This window comes from Syngnathoides biaculeatus, chromosome 17 (assembly GCF_019802595.1).
Source record: "Syngnathoides biaculeatus isolate LvHL_M chromosome 17, ASM1980259v1, whole genome shotgun sequence".
NCBI classification, from domain to species: Eukaryota; Metazoa; Chordata; class Actinopteri; order Syngnathiformes; family Syngnathidae; genus Syngnathoides; species Syngnathoides biaculeatus.
The window spans coordinates 1159706-1175249 of NC_084656.1; the positions used below are offsets into that span (position 1 = coordinate 1159706).

Sequence of the window (15544 nt, forward strand, 5' to 3'; positions counted from 1 at the left end):
TATGTGGCAGAAGTGTCCTCTAGGATGAAGGGCAAAGTTTATAAAACAGTGGTGAGGCCGCCATGATGTACGGATTAGAGACGGTGGCTCTGAAGAAACAACAGAAAGCAGAACTGGAGGTAGCAGAAAGATGTTGAGGTTCTGACTTGGTGTGAACAGGTTGGATAGGCGATTGTGACACGCTGTGGCGACCCCTAATGGGACAAGCCGAAAGAAAAAGAAGATGAGATGCTGTGAAGTGTGTACAACATCGTCAATAATGACCTGCCTACACAGGCAGTGTGTGGGGCAATGTAAGTATATTCTGCTTTCAGATGTGAAATGAAATTGGTCTTCATTGCTTCATGAGCGCCATTATATGGTAGCTTACATACATGTTAAGACTTGCTGGCATGGATCATAACACTGTAACCAATATGGTTACTGAACCATATTGGTTCAAGTCACACAAGAACATTTGCAAATGTTGAAACTCAGTGTGCTTATAAGGTAACGCGTCATGTCTATTTAGAAGAGAATTTAAGACATGATCATGAAAATACATTTAATTTAAATCAACAAAATGTTGGGAGACCAAAAGCTGCAAATATGCAGCGCCACGAACAGTGAACCGCAAATGGACAAGGGAACACTCTAATATCCCAATCTTATACAGAGAGAAGAAGTTGCTTGTGAGCTCAGAAGACTACGGACGTGACTTGACTGGAGTGCAGAATCTGAAGAAGAAACACAAGAGGCTTGAGGCTGAATTGGGAGCTCATGAACCCGCCATAAAGGTAACGTAGTAATTATTCCCTTGTTTATATTTTTTGTTTATATACTGTAGATAGATTCTCAAGCTGTTAGCACAGTTAAAAAGCAGTAATATACACTCATGTTCTTGTCCAGAGTTTAATGAGGAAATTGCTTTTGACCCAATGACTCTTTATCTTATAATACCGGCTCTTTTTTTGTCCTAATTGAGTCTGTCATTCAAAACTACAGTTGAGCTTAAAGTGAAAGTGCTTATAGGCGAATGTACGAATAAGATGCACATCCTCTTCTGTGCCATGACATTTCAGAAACAGGCTTAAGCAAGTACAGAAAGCAATTGTAAATATCAAACTTAAATTTAAAAAAAGATTACCACAAAATTTCATTTGACTGCTGCAATTTTAAATGATCCCTGCTAAAAATTTTCTCTAGAATTCTATAGAATTTGTACAGAAGAACTTGTTCTATAGAACTTTGGGTGTGATTTTCTATAGAATTTCTACTGAACAATACAATTTCTATAGAAATTCTATCGGACTTGGGTCCTAAAGTTCTACAGTTCTTTAGAAATTCTTTCGAAATGTTCTATAGAAAATGTTTAGCAGGGATTCGCGGATAAAGCTGCAGTTTCCTTGTCATCACTGTGAAAACTTAGGACTTAAATGTTTGTAGTGTTCCTAATGGCACCTTATTTACATAATTAAAATTAGAGATAAATTGAATAGTCTAAAGCCAAATCAAAGATGTATACATTAGAATCTAATTTTTGCCAACAAATGAGGTTGGTATTGTTTTTTTAACCTACTGCACGGGGACTGCTGTGGAGAAAGCAAGAGACGGTAAATAAGAAGCCAGCTTGCTCGAACCCCCCTTTATGTGCACATGCGCAGTGACCTGTCAGAAGAGGCCAAGATTGGTCAAACCGAATGTCAATCATTCTACCTGCTCGATCGACGTATTGGCCACAGCTGAATAAAGCGAGGAGATGGATGTCTTTTTTGGGGGGGGCACACGGTCGCGATGGACCATCACTGCCTCAGCGATCAGCTGGTAGATCGCAATCGACAAATGAGGCACCCCGAGTTTACAATATGGTTTGTTAGATGGGTTTCAACTTTAAGAATTCACAGCTAAATATTGGACATTTTTCTGGATCAGCTGAATTAATCAGTGCAATTTTGTATATTGGATGAGTACACTGACTAACTGTTGAATGTGTGAACTTAATACACTGGATATGAAAAGTATTCACACCCCCTTAAATTGTTTTATATTGCAGCCATTTGCTGAAATCATTTCTTTTTTTTCTCTCGTTAATATACTCACCAGCCCATATTGAAATAAAAAAACAATTGGTTGACATTTTTGCAGATTTCTTAAAGAAAAACTGAAATATCACACATCCATAAGTACCGTATTTAGACCCTTTCTTCAGTATTCAGTTGAAGCACATTTTTAAGCTAATACAGCCATGACTTGTACAAAAAATTTTCACACCTCGATTTGGGGATCCTCTGCCCTTCCTCCTTGAGGGGGAAACAAAAAAAATATTTAAGCAAATTGCTCCAATATAACGAGTGAAAGTTTTAAGGGGGCCTAAATACTTTGCATAACCACTAATTATTTCAACTTGACACCAATTTTAGTTTGGAATTGTTAACAGTTTTAACAAATTCTGCATGCTCCCAGTCTGTTCTGGACACTGGAAAGAAACTGTCTGATGACAACACAATTGGTCAGGAGGAAATACATCAGAGACTGTCTCAGTTTGTTGACCACTGGAAGGAGCTCAAAGACTTATCTGGAGCAAGGTAAAAAAAAATAAATAAATAAAAATTACTTCACTTTTGATACATTAACCGAAACTTCCTACATTTTACACCAAGGGGTCAAAGACTGGAGGAATCGTTGGACTACCAGCAGTTTGTGGCGAATGTGGAAGAAGAAGAAGCATGGATTAATGAGAAACTAAATTTGGTGGGGGGTGAAGATTACGGCGATACACTTGCTGCTGTCCAGGTATTTTTTCTAACCAGTCTCACATTATCAAAATGTGTAAAGGAATGTTTTTTTTTTTTTCTAAATGTCAATATTTCGTTAATAGGGTTTGCTTAAAAAGCATGAAGCATTTGAGACAGATTTCACCGTGCACAGAGACAGAGTCAGCGATGTTTGTGCTAATGGAGAAGATCTCATTAAGAAGGTATTTTTTAATGGGCAGCAAAGGAAGTGACATTTTTCGACAGAATTTTTCTGTTGCCTTTTTCAACAGAACAACCATCATGTGGACAGTATCACATGCAAGATGCTAGGTCTCCAAGACAAAGTGTCAGAGCTTGATCGGGCAGCTGCTCAGAGAAAGGCGAAGTTGGATGAGAACTCTGCCTTTCTGCAGTTCAACTGGAAGGCTGACGTGGTGGAGTCTTGGATTGGTATGAAAAAAAGACTTTAGAAAGGCTATCTCTCTAAAGAGAGTGTTATCCCAGAGTCAAAAGCTTGTCTTTTAAGAGAAGTATCAAGGGGAATAAAGTTTTTGTAAATAACAGAGAGGATAAATAATGCAGCCCTATGGGGGCACAAGTCTTTGCAATCTGTAGGAACGTCCTAAGCCCGGATACGTGCGGAGGGTTGTGTCAGGAAGGGCATTAGTCTTGAAACTTTGTCAAACAAATAGGAGCATTCATCAAAAGAATCCTATACCGGATCGGTCGTGGCCCGTGTTAAGAATGCCTACCCTCGGCACTGTTAACCTGGAGGGCATCGGAGGAAATTCAGCTACTATGGGTCAAAGAGAAAGAGGAAAGCGGATCCACAGAGCCTAGAATTAAGTGACTTTGAATGTTTTTACTATGACAGGAAAAGCTCAGGAGTTGGTTGACATGATGATTAAGGGAAAGAAACATTTTGTACATGATACATGTATTGTGCATCCAAGAGCGCACATGGAAAAGGTAGTAAGGCTAGAAGGTTAGGGGCAGGATTTAAATTATTTCACCATGGAGTAGATGGGAAGGGAAATGGAGTAGGGGTTATTTTAAAGGAAGAGCTGGCTTAGAATGTCTTGGAGGTGAAAGAATATCAGATCGAGTGATGACGATGAAACTTGAAATTGACGGTGTGATGTAGAGTGGGATTTGCGGCTGTGCCCCACAGGTAGGATGTAACCTAGAGTTGAAAGAGAAATTCTGGAAGGAACTAGATGAAGTAGTTTTGAGCATCCCAGACAGTGTCAGGTTCACCAATCAGACATTCATTAAACAGGACAAAAAAGGAAGCAAAGACACCAGTTCAAGTCTCGCGAGGAGAGAGGAGAGGAACTGTCTCGTACAATTCACTGCACTCTCTGATTATCCTCTCCTCGGCACCTCTATTTATTTAGTTTCGAGACGCCCCTTATTTACATGGATGTTACAAAAAAGAGACGACAAGCAAAACAGTTTGAAATAAGGTGTAAATGTTTGTTCATGTGCGTGTGCATGTGTAGAAGATTGCTGAATACATGTGTGGTCATTTCTTTAACAGGCAGCAGTTCTAACAGGTCTGATGATGATGTTTTTGTTCTTGCTATCTCCTGCTAGGAGGCTGCCTAAAGCCTCCCTAAAGCCTAGGAAGCTCTAAAAGGATAAAAGTGCCCACGTAGTTACCACTTCTTGGGCGCCACAGAGGATGCTTTCATTGGGGCACAACGCTTAGGTGGTATGGTAGCTGCATAATCAAAAAATGTTTTCGCTTAAAAAGAAAAAAGTTATCATGGACACAACACTAAGATACTGTACATATGTAGACGGTCAACAGCATGGACAAGACAACAAGCAAAACAACGGAATGGGTGGGACAAGGGAGGTTGCTGGGTGAGGCTTTGATGATGCACAACCAATCACTTCACGGAATAAAGCCAATCGTGCTTTCATTGATCGATGTCGCGACCGGGAACCAATCATGGATCTTGTATCAATGCAGGAGAGGGGTTGTACCAAATCTAGCCACCCCGCTTAAAACAAGCAAGAACAGTGTTTTGAAAAGTTAACGGCACGTGGCAGTGGTAAGACACTATTTTTTAAAATTGTTTTGTATAGTCTACTAGTGTGTGTGAATGAATACCATTTGTCATCTAACAAAACTTTACAATGGAATTGGAGGAATGAATATCCGGAATGACTGTGCTAACGGCCAAGCTATGCTCCACCTTATGCATCCTAGCGTAGCTCTGCGGTTGATCCAGCTGACTCAACACAGCATGCAGAGCTATGCTGATGGCTTTCTTTGTGGATTTATTCACAGAGTTTGCGAATTGGCGGGAGTCGAAGTTGGAGTCTATGTACATGAGTCATTGAGGCTAGTTAAGGATTAGTTTTGGGTGATGGGATTTATTCTTGTAGACAAGTGGAGATGACTGCTTGGGCCAGTGAGAGGTCCCTTTTTGTTGAAAGCAGACCTGAAGTCCACTGACTGCATTCTCTGTACAGGTTGTTCGTTTATGTGGTGCGCCTGGATCTGTGTCTGAGGGGAATGCATGAAGGGATAAGAAATAGAGAGATGTGGTCTTATCACCAATGTAGGGGAGGGGTGTGGTTTTATAGCCATTCTTGATGTCGGAGTAGACTTCTAAAGTGTTTCCACCCCTTGTTGGACATTTAACATGCGGTCTTCAGATTGGCCTGTGTCAAAGTCCCCGGTTATAATGTGAATGCCTTCATGGTGGGTCTGCTGTTCATTGCAATCGAGAGATCACAGATTTAGCATTAGAATCCCATGTGATGTAAAGACTTTGTTTTTTCAGGTGAGAAAGAGAACAGCCTCAAGAATGATGACTATGGCAGAGACCTGTCTTCTGTACAAACTCTACTCACCAAGCAGGTATTTATAACTTCATAATATACAATTTTTCTCTGTACAACTACTCACCATTTGTTCTGTCGATCTGTAGGAGACATTTGATGCCGGTCTTCAAGCTTTCCAGCAGGAGGGCATAACCAATATCACAGCTCTCAAAAACCAATTGTTGGCTGCCAAGCATGTCCAGGCAAAAGCCATTGAAGCTCGTCATGCTGCCTTAAAGAAGCGGTGGAACCAATTGCTATCCAACTCAGAAGCTCGAAAGATGAAGCTCCTGGAGTCTCAAGACCATTTTCGAAAGGTAAAGAGCCCAGAGGATGGGGTTGTTGTTTTTGTTTTAGATGTTGGGATTGTTTTATGGCCTTCTGGATGGATGCCAAGGTCCAAAGGTCATAACGCACCATGTTCATGTTCCCATCCAGGTTGAGGACTTGTTTCTAACATTTGCCAAAAAGGCATCAGCCTTTAACAGTTGGTTTGAGAATGCCGAGGAGGATCTGACAGACCCAGTGAGGTGCAATTCTCTGGAAGAGATCTGTGCGCTGCGTGAAGCCCATGAGGCCTTCCGCTCCTCACTCACCTCAGCCCAGACAGATTTCAACCAGCTAGCTGAACTAGACTTGCAAATCAAGAATTACCAGGTGCTGTCCAACCCCTACACCTGGTTTACAATGGAAGCGTTAGAAGAAACATGGAGAAACCTGCAGAAGATCATCAAGGTATGCGCATTAAATTTTTATTATATAGGCTACCTTTTTTACACATTATTGGTTTCTGGTTTATCCATCACAGCATGTCATTGCAATCCCTAAATACAACATATGAGGCAGAATTGGCAAAAGATACGTCATAGATAGTGACGTAATGTTGATAGGCAAGGGGATACCTGCCTTAATCATACCAGGTTGCAAAAAAGGACAGAGATATGTCAGAAATAATTGAAAAAATAATTGTCTATAATGCATGCGCAGATGCCTCCAATGTGTAGAAAACTTCCACCGCACGTAGAAAAATCCACCTCAATTGTGCGATGAAGAATCTACCTTGATTGCCCGTAGAAGACAAGGATGCTACCTTTAGCGTGTGTAAAGATGGTGCTAGTTTTTGGTCCCCTCAAAGCAGGACACAGCACAATATGCATGAATGCTAAGTAACTATTTTTAATTTAATTTAAAATCTTTAACAAAAATTGGCCGCATGCGAAGGTCTTCCTCTTCTGATTCTACCAGTGGATTTCAAACTCATGGAGCAGCAAAAAAGAATCATATCACCAATCGATTAAAAGGCTGACTGCTATGTGAGGAGAACAGCACAACTTCAGCGGTAAATCAAGTTGAAAATGACATTGAAAGCAACAGAGAGTCTGAAATGGGGTGTGACGGAGACTTTCTGAGGCTCTTCAACTCCGATATTGAGGATGCCGACTTTTGTGGTTGCAGTGAACAGGAGGAGGCTGAATATAAACAACTTTTTATTTGTGTTTGAGCCATTTTACTGGCTTGTTCGTCACTGTTTGGAAACAAGGTATATGAATAATTTTGTCATATTTGTCTCAATATCTAATTTTTACAACATACCAGTCCGCACAATATATATCTGCGGGGTATGGTTAGCTATCGCTCCTGTATAGGGGGTAAAAAAAAATAAAAAGGCCGAGGGGAGTATGCGACACAGACTGGCCATGGCTTATTATCCAGTGCCCATGGAAAATACTGTACTTCTTGGGGAATGATGAAATTCGAAGCACTAAAAGTTTGATTCAGACCTTGCTTTCTTTCTTCATACATTTTGCAATGTATGATTTTGCCTTTACCAATATGATCAAAACATGAAATATCTGAATTTTTATTTTTTTTCAAAACGTTATTCTGAAGCAAAGCACTTTATTTGAATGTGTAATACTTTTCATTAACTTTTTTTTTTTTTCTTTTTTACATCTACAGCCTTACTTTGATTTAGTAAATTAGAAAAGATGCAGTTGTGCTCATGTTTATTAACCAGGCAGAATTTGTAAGATGGGTGAAATTTTTGAAAGGATCCCTATTGCCGACAGGGCTGTTCATAGCCGCCAGCATCGTCCGTGATGAACAACACTGCCGATGGCGGCAGTGATAAACAATTGTTTATGGCACACTCAGCCGCGAGTGACAACGTCGTAAAGTGGCCCGGCTCGGTGCCATGATAAGCCACCTCGGCGACAAAAATGAGGAACCCTGGCTGGCTCGGCCGAGCCAGTCAACAAGGCCGGTGGCCTTGTCGGCTGGGGTGGCTCATTGCGACATCGGGCCGCGTTGGCTCATCTCCGCCACGGAAGTGGATCGGACGGGAGGCAGTTTGGCTGTGATCGCATATCATATGAATATGGCTCGAAACAATAGAATAATATTGCCCCGGTAACTTCACTCGGTTGTGTGATGTTCTCATCTTAGGCGACATCACAGATAGGAGATGCAGCCAATATGGCGGTAGACCACTTGAATGTCGTTGAATGACACTTCTGCAACTTTGCACATGGATGACATGCTCTCCGCTCATACTTATTTTTTCGTATAGACATTGAAGTGAATGTTATATGTAATTTTCATTACAATATCTATTTTAGAATGTTTATAGGGATGCCACTTTACTTTTATAATGTAAGCTGTAGTAGTGGAGTAGGCTGGGATGGGAGTGCATTTCCGTATCTGTAGCGACTCTGCCCCCGGTCTTGTAAAAAATGTTTTTTATTTACAAAAGTGAAGAATACCTTTAAACAAGCAATAATGACGTGAAAAAAGCAAAGAAAATTTTGGGGTTTTACAAAAAGTAACCCCTAACCCTATATAACTCCTAACTCGAGTTAACGAAATCTTTGAAACAAAAGAATGCAGAAGTGCTAATGAAACAGGATTTTTATCAGAAGTGCTAATGAAACAGGATTTTTATCAAAGTTCACAAGAAAAAAAGCAATGCAAAACTATCAACTATCAAATCTCTCTAGTGGGGGTGACTTGCCCCCTGGAAGTTCTTTTATTTTCTGCAAAAACTTATCTCGTGTCACTTCTTTGGAGCCATGATTGGGGGTTAACAGTGCTCAATAGTCTGTAAATGTAGCTACCGGGACACATCTGCGTACAGAGGCTACGTTATACACGATAACAAAGCGCGTTGTGGGTCAGCTGGTCGGGCAGGCGCTTATGTTATTTCCAGGGCGTTGGAATTCACAATAACAAAGCACGTCGTGGGTCAGCTGGTTAGGCCGCGCGCGTTATTTCCGGATTCTTTCCGGGGCATTGGAATTCACAATAACAAAGTGCATTGTTATTTCCGGGTTCTTCCCAGGGCGTTGAAATTCACAATAAAGTGCTCGTGGGTCAGCTGGTCAGGCTGTGCGTGTTATGTTATTTCATGTTATGTTTGTTATTTTATGTTATTATACTTCAAAGATCTCATCAATTCCACCAACATGGCTTCACATGAGGAAGTAGAGTCAGGGTTCTCTGAGGTGGGCTCTTCTATCTCTGCGGTTGATGTCACCGAGGTGGTTAAAAAGCTCCTCGGTGGCTCGATGAGATTTGGTCGGAGTTCCTAAAGACTCTGCATGTTGTGAGGCTGTTCTCATTGACACTCTCTTCAACATCGCATGGATATTGTCTCTGGATTGGTAGACTGGGGTGGTGGTGGGGCCTCTTTGTTTTCAAATCCTTCTTATCATGCAAAACACGTTGATTTAGCTAGTGTATGAAATGCGCAATACAAATAAATTTGCTTTGCTTTCCTTTTGTGGACTTGGAGAAAGCATACATTCGTGTCCCTCGAGGAATCCTGTGTGGATTCTTCAGGAGTATGGGTTACCGAACCCCATGATCCGGGCTGTTCGGTCCCCTTTTGCCATCAATAAGTCAAACTTGTTTCCAGTGAGAGTTGGACTTCCCCAAAGCTGCCGTTTGTCACCCATTTTGTTCATAACTTATGGACAGAATTTCTCAGTGCAGCCGAGCCGTAGAGGATAACCGGTTTGGTGGCCTCAGCACTTATCTTGTAGATAATCTGGTTCTCTTGGCTTCATCAACACTCATCTGTGTTAATGAGAGAATCATTGACATAATGTCAGCTGTTCATTCTGAATCAGGGTTGAATTGCACTGGAAATGTGTGTGCGTGTGGGGTCCGGGGGGGAAGTTCATGTTCATGGCAAATTGGGACTTTGCAATTCATTTCAATTCATTTGATCACTTTTCATAACATTCTGGAGGACATTAAAATTTCCATCACAAAAAGTGAGGCAATAAATTTTGTGAAAATTTGTATTTTGTCATTCTCAAAACCTTTGGTCATGGGTATATATTGAATTTACGTTTTAAATGAAGTGAATTACAGTGCAGTGAAGTTTTTTTTTTTCCCATATCTGACAGGTTTGAATAATCCATTTTAATACCACTCAAGACAACCCAAGGAAATACAAAATGCAGTTTTCAAATGACACATTTAAAGCAAAAAAAAAAAAAAAAATCCAAACCTTTTTGTCCCTCTAAGAGAAGGTATTAGGACCCCCGTTAAATCAGTCACTTTGACCAAACACTAATTTTGGAAAAGTGAGTTCAATTTCACAAGTCACACCAAACCTGATTACCGTTACACTTGTTGAATCAATAAATCACTTAGAATGTCAGAGAACATGAAGTAGGCTACAAGAGCTCAAGAACCAATGCATCGTGTCATGATCCGAAGAAATGAGGGGGAAAAAAGTGATTGAAATCCATAAGTCTGGAAAAGTTTACAAAGCCATTTACAGGGTTTGGGGCTCCAGCAACCACTGTCAGAGCCATTGTCCACAAATGGAGAAAACTGGAAACATTGGCAAATCTTCACAGGAGTGGACAAGCATCTAAAATTACTGAGTGGGACGACGACTGACCAGGAGGCCACAAAATAACCTTGAACAACGTCTAAAGACCCGTAGGTCTCGCTGGCCTTAGTTATCAGATCAGTGTTCATAACTGTACCGTAAGAAAAACACGTGGCCAAAAATAACCTTCATGGTTGAGTTCCCAGGCAAAAAGCCTTGCTGTCGGCAAAGAATACAAAGGCTCATCCCACATTTGCCAAAAAAAAACATTGATGATCCCCCAGACTTTTTGGGAAACATTCTGTCAGTGTCAAGTTAAAAACTGAACTTTCGTGAAGCTGTCTGACCCATCACATCTGGCGTCAAAATCAATCAAATGCTGTGCCATTTGATTTAAAGAACATAACGCCAACAGTAAAGCATTATGGTGGCAATGTGATGTATGTGTGGTTGCTTTGTTGGCTCAGGACCAGGACAGCTTGCTGTGATTGATGGAACAATGGATTCTGGTTTTTACCAGAAAATCTTGAAGAACATCTAGCTATGAGTTTGTGCCCTCAAACTCCAGCGCTCTCAGATCATGCAGCAGGACAATGATCCGAAACACATCAGTAAGCCCACATCTGAATGGCTAAAAAAAAAAAAAAAAAAAGTTTTGGAGTGGCCAAGTTAAAGTCCAGATTTAAATCCAATCGAGATGCTCTGGTGTGAGCTGAAACAGGCAGTTCAGACTAGAAAACCCTCCAATATGGCTTATTTGAAACAATTTTTCAAAGAAGAGTGGGACAGAAATCCTCCAGAGCAATGTGAATGACTCATCACCAGTTATGCTTGAATGATTTCAGTTCTTGCTGCCAATAGTGGCACACCTCATTATTAAGTTCAGGAGGCAATTACTGAAACGTTTGGATTTTTTTTTGTGTGTAACAAATTGAATTTTCATTTGATAACCGCATTTTGTCTTTCTTTGGGTTGCCTCCTGAGTGATATTGGTTTGATTTGAAACCTGTGCGTGTGATAAATATGCAAGAGAAAAATAAATGAAATCAGGGAGGGAGCGAATTCTTTTTCACAGCACTGTATCTGTAAAATTTTTCAAAATATCACATTCTCAATACTATTTTTTCCCCTTTTATAAAATACACAATTTAATTGTGAATGCAGGAGCGAGAACTGGAACTGCAGAAAGAGCAGCGAAGGCAGGAAGAAAATGACAAGTTACGACAGGAGTTTGCACAGCATGCCAATGCTTTCCACCAGTGGCTGCAGGAGACCAGGTAGAGAGCAACCATCTTTGAACAAGTCCTTTTTGTTTTTTTGTTTTTTTTAATGGGTTTAAATTGTGACTCCACTCTTATTTATTTTGTATGGAACATGTTATGTCCACTTGCACTATGTATTTTAGGGAAATGATTGTTTTTGTTTAAAAGCAATATATTAGAAACATAAGGTTTCAACCGTCGTTCCATCCTTTCTATGCAGCAAACACATTTTATGGAGCAAAAAATACCATCCGCCTCCGCATAGCTCCGGCCCCGTAGCTCAGTGGTTAGAGCACTGGTTTGGTAAACCAGGGGTTGTGGGTTCGTATCCAATTGGGGGCTCCACTCCCTGAGTAGGGTTGCGTCAGGAAGGGCATCCGGTGTAAAAATTGAGCCAAACATATGTGCGTTCATCTGAGATGACACGCTGTGGCGACCCCGAAAGGGACAAGCCGAAAGAAACTCTCTCTCTCTCTTTTCGCATGTAACATAATTTTTTTTTACCAGTGGTACTTGTGACAAAATGAGATGTGATTTAATTTTTTTTCTTTTTAAAAGTATGACATTTTAACAAGTTTTTTTTCTTTCTCTCTTCCTTCCCCGCTCTATCTCCCCGCTACTCTTTGATGGAATCCTCGCTAATGCTTGGGAAATATTAACAAACCAGGACATATCTTCTGGATGGGTGAGTGTTCTAATTATTTTAATATAAAAAGTCATATTGTGATGAAAAGTGGTTTCAATATAAGAACCAAAAAACAACTATATAGTCTTGTACTGTCTCTCTAGTCTTGGCAGTGTAACAGGAAGAAAAAGCAGCTTAAGACGGATTGGCAATACTTTGTTTTAGAAGGAGGGCTGATTAGGCGCTGGAACCCCAAAGCCCTGAATGGCTTGGTAATCTTTTGATTGATGGCTTTCAATCACTTTTTTTCCTCATGCAAAGAGCAAAGATACAATACTGAGGCCACCAAACCGGACCCCCTCTTCACCTCGGCTGTGCCAAGAGAATCTGTCCATAAATGCTATGAAGAGAATCTGTGACAGCCTTGGTGGAATCCAACACACACTGGAAACAAGTCGGACTTACTGCCAGCATAGCAGACCAAACTCTGACTTCGGTCGTACAGTGAACAAACAGCCCGTATCGGGGGTTCGTGACCCTATACTCATGTTTCAGCTCCCTCCAAAGATTTTCTATTGGGTTTAGGTCTGGAGAGTGGCTAGGCCATGCCAGAACCTTGATATGCTTCTTATGGAGCCATGCCTTGGTTTTCCTGGCTGTGTGCTTCTGGTCATTGTCATGTTGAAAGACCCAGCCACGGCCCATTTTCAATGTTCTGACTGAGGGAAAGAGGTTATTCCCCAAAATCTCACAATACATGGCCGTGGTCGTCCTCTCCTTTATACAGTGCAGTCGTCCTGTCCCATGTGGAGGAAAAAACACCCCCAAAGCATGATGCTACCACACCCATGCTTCACAGTAGCGATGGTGTTCTTCCAATCGTTCTTCTTCCAAACACGGTGAGTGGAATTATGACCAAAAAGTTCCATTTTGGTCTCATCTGACCACAAACCTTTCTCCCATGACTCCTCTGTATCATCCAAATGGTCATTGGCAAACTTAAGACTGCTGGTTTAAGCAGGGGAACCTTCCATGCCATGCATGATTTCAAACCATGACATCTTAATGTATTACCAACAGTCACCTTGGAAACTGTGGTCCCAGCTCTTTTCAGATCATTGACCAAGTCCTGTAGGTTAGTCCTGGGCTGATGACGACGTAATATGTTGCATGAAGCTCCACTCCGATTGAGTTTGACCGTCATGTTTAGCTTCTTCCATTTTCTAATGATTGCGCCAACAGTGGACCTTTTTTCACCAAGCTGCTTGGCAATTTTGCCGTAGCGCTTTCCAGCCATGTGGACTTGAATAATTTTGTCTCTGGTGTCTTTGGACAGCTCTTTGGTCTTGGCCATGTTACAAGTTTGAGTCTTAGTGATTTCATTGGGTGGACATGTCTTTATGCAGCTAACGACCTCACACAGGTGCATCTGATTCAAGATAATGCATGGAGTGGAGGTGGACCTTTAAAGGCGGACTAACAAGTCTTTGAGGGTCAGAGTTGTAGCTGATAGACAGGTGTTTAAATACCTATTTGCAGCAGTATCACACAAGTAAATCATTAAAAGAATCATACATTGTGATTTCTGGATTTTTCTTTTTAGATTATCTCACAGTGGACATGCACCTATAATGAAAATTTCAGACCCCTCCACGATTTCTAAGTGGGAAAACTTGCAATATAGCAGGGTGTTCCAATATCTATTTTCGTCACTGTACATTCAGGCCTGCCATGTCAGCACTATCAGAGCCAACTCATCGACTGATCAGTTGATAGGTTCGTCCCTCTCTTTGAGTGTCCAAGACATGCGGCCCAAGTCCAATAACACGACCCCTAAAGTCGATCATTGAACTGCAACCTGATGTGTCCTGGTGCCAAGTGCACATAAGGCCACCCTAATGCCTGAACATGGTGTTCGTTATAGATAATCCGTGATGAGCACAGAAGTCCAGTAACAGAACATGGCTCGGGTTCTGATCAGGGGGGAGTTCTTGCCAATCACCCTGCCAGGTCTCACTGTCATTGCCCACATGAGCACTAAAGTCCCCCAGCAGAACCATGGAGTCTCCAGTAGGAATGCTCTCCAGTACTCCCTCCAAGGAGTCCAAAAAGGGAGGGTACTCTGAACTGTTGTTTGGTGCATAGGCAAAAACAACAGTCAGGACCCACACCCGAAGGCAGAAGGAGGCTACCCTCTCATCACTGGGGTGAACCACAACATACAGGCGCCAAGCCAAGTGGGCAACTCCAGAGTGGAACAGAGCCCAATCCCTCTCAAGAGGAGCCCAACAGTGTGTGGAGGAGAGTCTGACTACATTGAGTCGGAACTTCTGGACCCCACACACCACCTCGGGCACCTTCCCTTCCAGAGTGGTGACATTCGACGTCTCTAAGTCCAGTTTCTGTAGCCGGGGATCGGATTGCCAGTGTACCCACCTTCGTCCAGCTCACATTGCACCGACCCCCCCACGACGCCTCTTCACAACGGGCGAGCCCATGAGAAGTGGGACCCAGGTTATCCTTTTGGACAGTGGCCAACTTAGCCCTATGACAGCAGACCTGGCCACCAGGAGCTCCCCTTCGACCCCCACCTCCAGGGTTGGCTCCCTGGTGAAGCCCCAATGCCTGGCGTCCGGGCAAGGGAAACTTGAATCCATTGTTTTTGATCACCATAGGGGTTTATGGAGCCCTGATTTGTTTTGTCCCTCACCCAGGACCATGGATGACCCTGCCAGGGGCGTGAAGCCCAAGACAACTCCTAGGATCATTGGGACACACAAACCCATCCACCACGATAAGGTTACTGCTCAAGGAAGGGGCCGTCAGTACCGTACAGGACAGTGCAGCATCCGCAGTAATTCGGACTTTGTATTGGTCCATTTTGGTAAAGGGGGAGCTAAGTCGAAAGGCAAACTTCTCAATTTCCCAGCCGATCTACATTCCTTCCCTCACCTATGGGGACGAGCTGTGGGTCGTAACCGAAAGAACAAGATCCCGGATACAAGCGGCCGAAATGAGTTATCTTCCGCAGGGTGTTCGGGCTCTCCCTTAGAGATAGGGTGAGAGGCTCGGTCATCGGTCATGTCGAGCTGCTGCTCCTCCTGAGAGGAGCCAGATGAGGTGGCTGGGATATCTGATCCAAATGCCTCCTGGAAACCTTCATGGTGAGATGTTCCGGGCATGTCCCACTGGAAAAAGACTCCAGGGACAATCCAGGACACGCTGGAGAGACTGTCTCTCA

At 42.3% G+C, this 15544-nt stretch overlaps 1 protein-coding gene across 4 annotated transcripts in view; it reads left to right on the forward strand.

The window, feature by feature from the left end:
* sptan1 (spectrin alpha, non-erythrocytic 1) overlaps positions 1 to 15544 on the forward strand; it is a 158017-nt gene that overhangs the window by 121118 nt on the left and 21355 nt on the right. For all 4 annotated transcript variants that reach the window (XM_061801913.1, XM_061801914.1, XM_061801915.1 and 1 more), the window contains 10 exons: positions 656 to 776; positions 2443 to 2564; positions 2640 to 2772; positions 2858 to 2956; positions 3026 to 3185; positions 5534 to 5610; positions 5681 to 5890; positions 6012 to 6308; positions 11581 to 11693; positions 12346 to 12363. In XM_061801913.1, the coding sequence (XP_061657897.1) occupies positions 656 to 776; positions 2443 to 2564; positions 2640 to 2772; positions 2858 to 2956; positions 3026 to 3185; positions 5534 to 5610; positions 5681 to 5890; positions 6012 to 6308; positions 11581 to 11693; positions 12346 to 12363 (1350 nt within the window). The remainder of the gene's footprint in view (positions 1 to 655; positions 777 to 2442; positions 2565 to 2639; positions 2773 to 2857; positions 2957 to 3025; positions 3186 to 5533; positions 5611 to 5680; positions 5891 to 6011; positions 6309 to 11580; positions 11694 to 12345; positions 12364 to 15544) is intronic.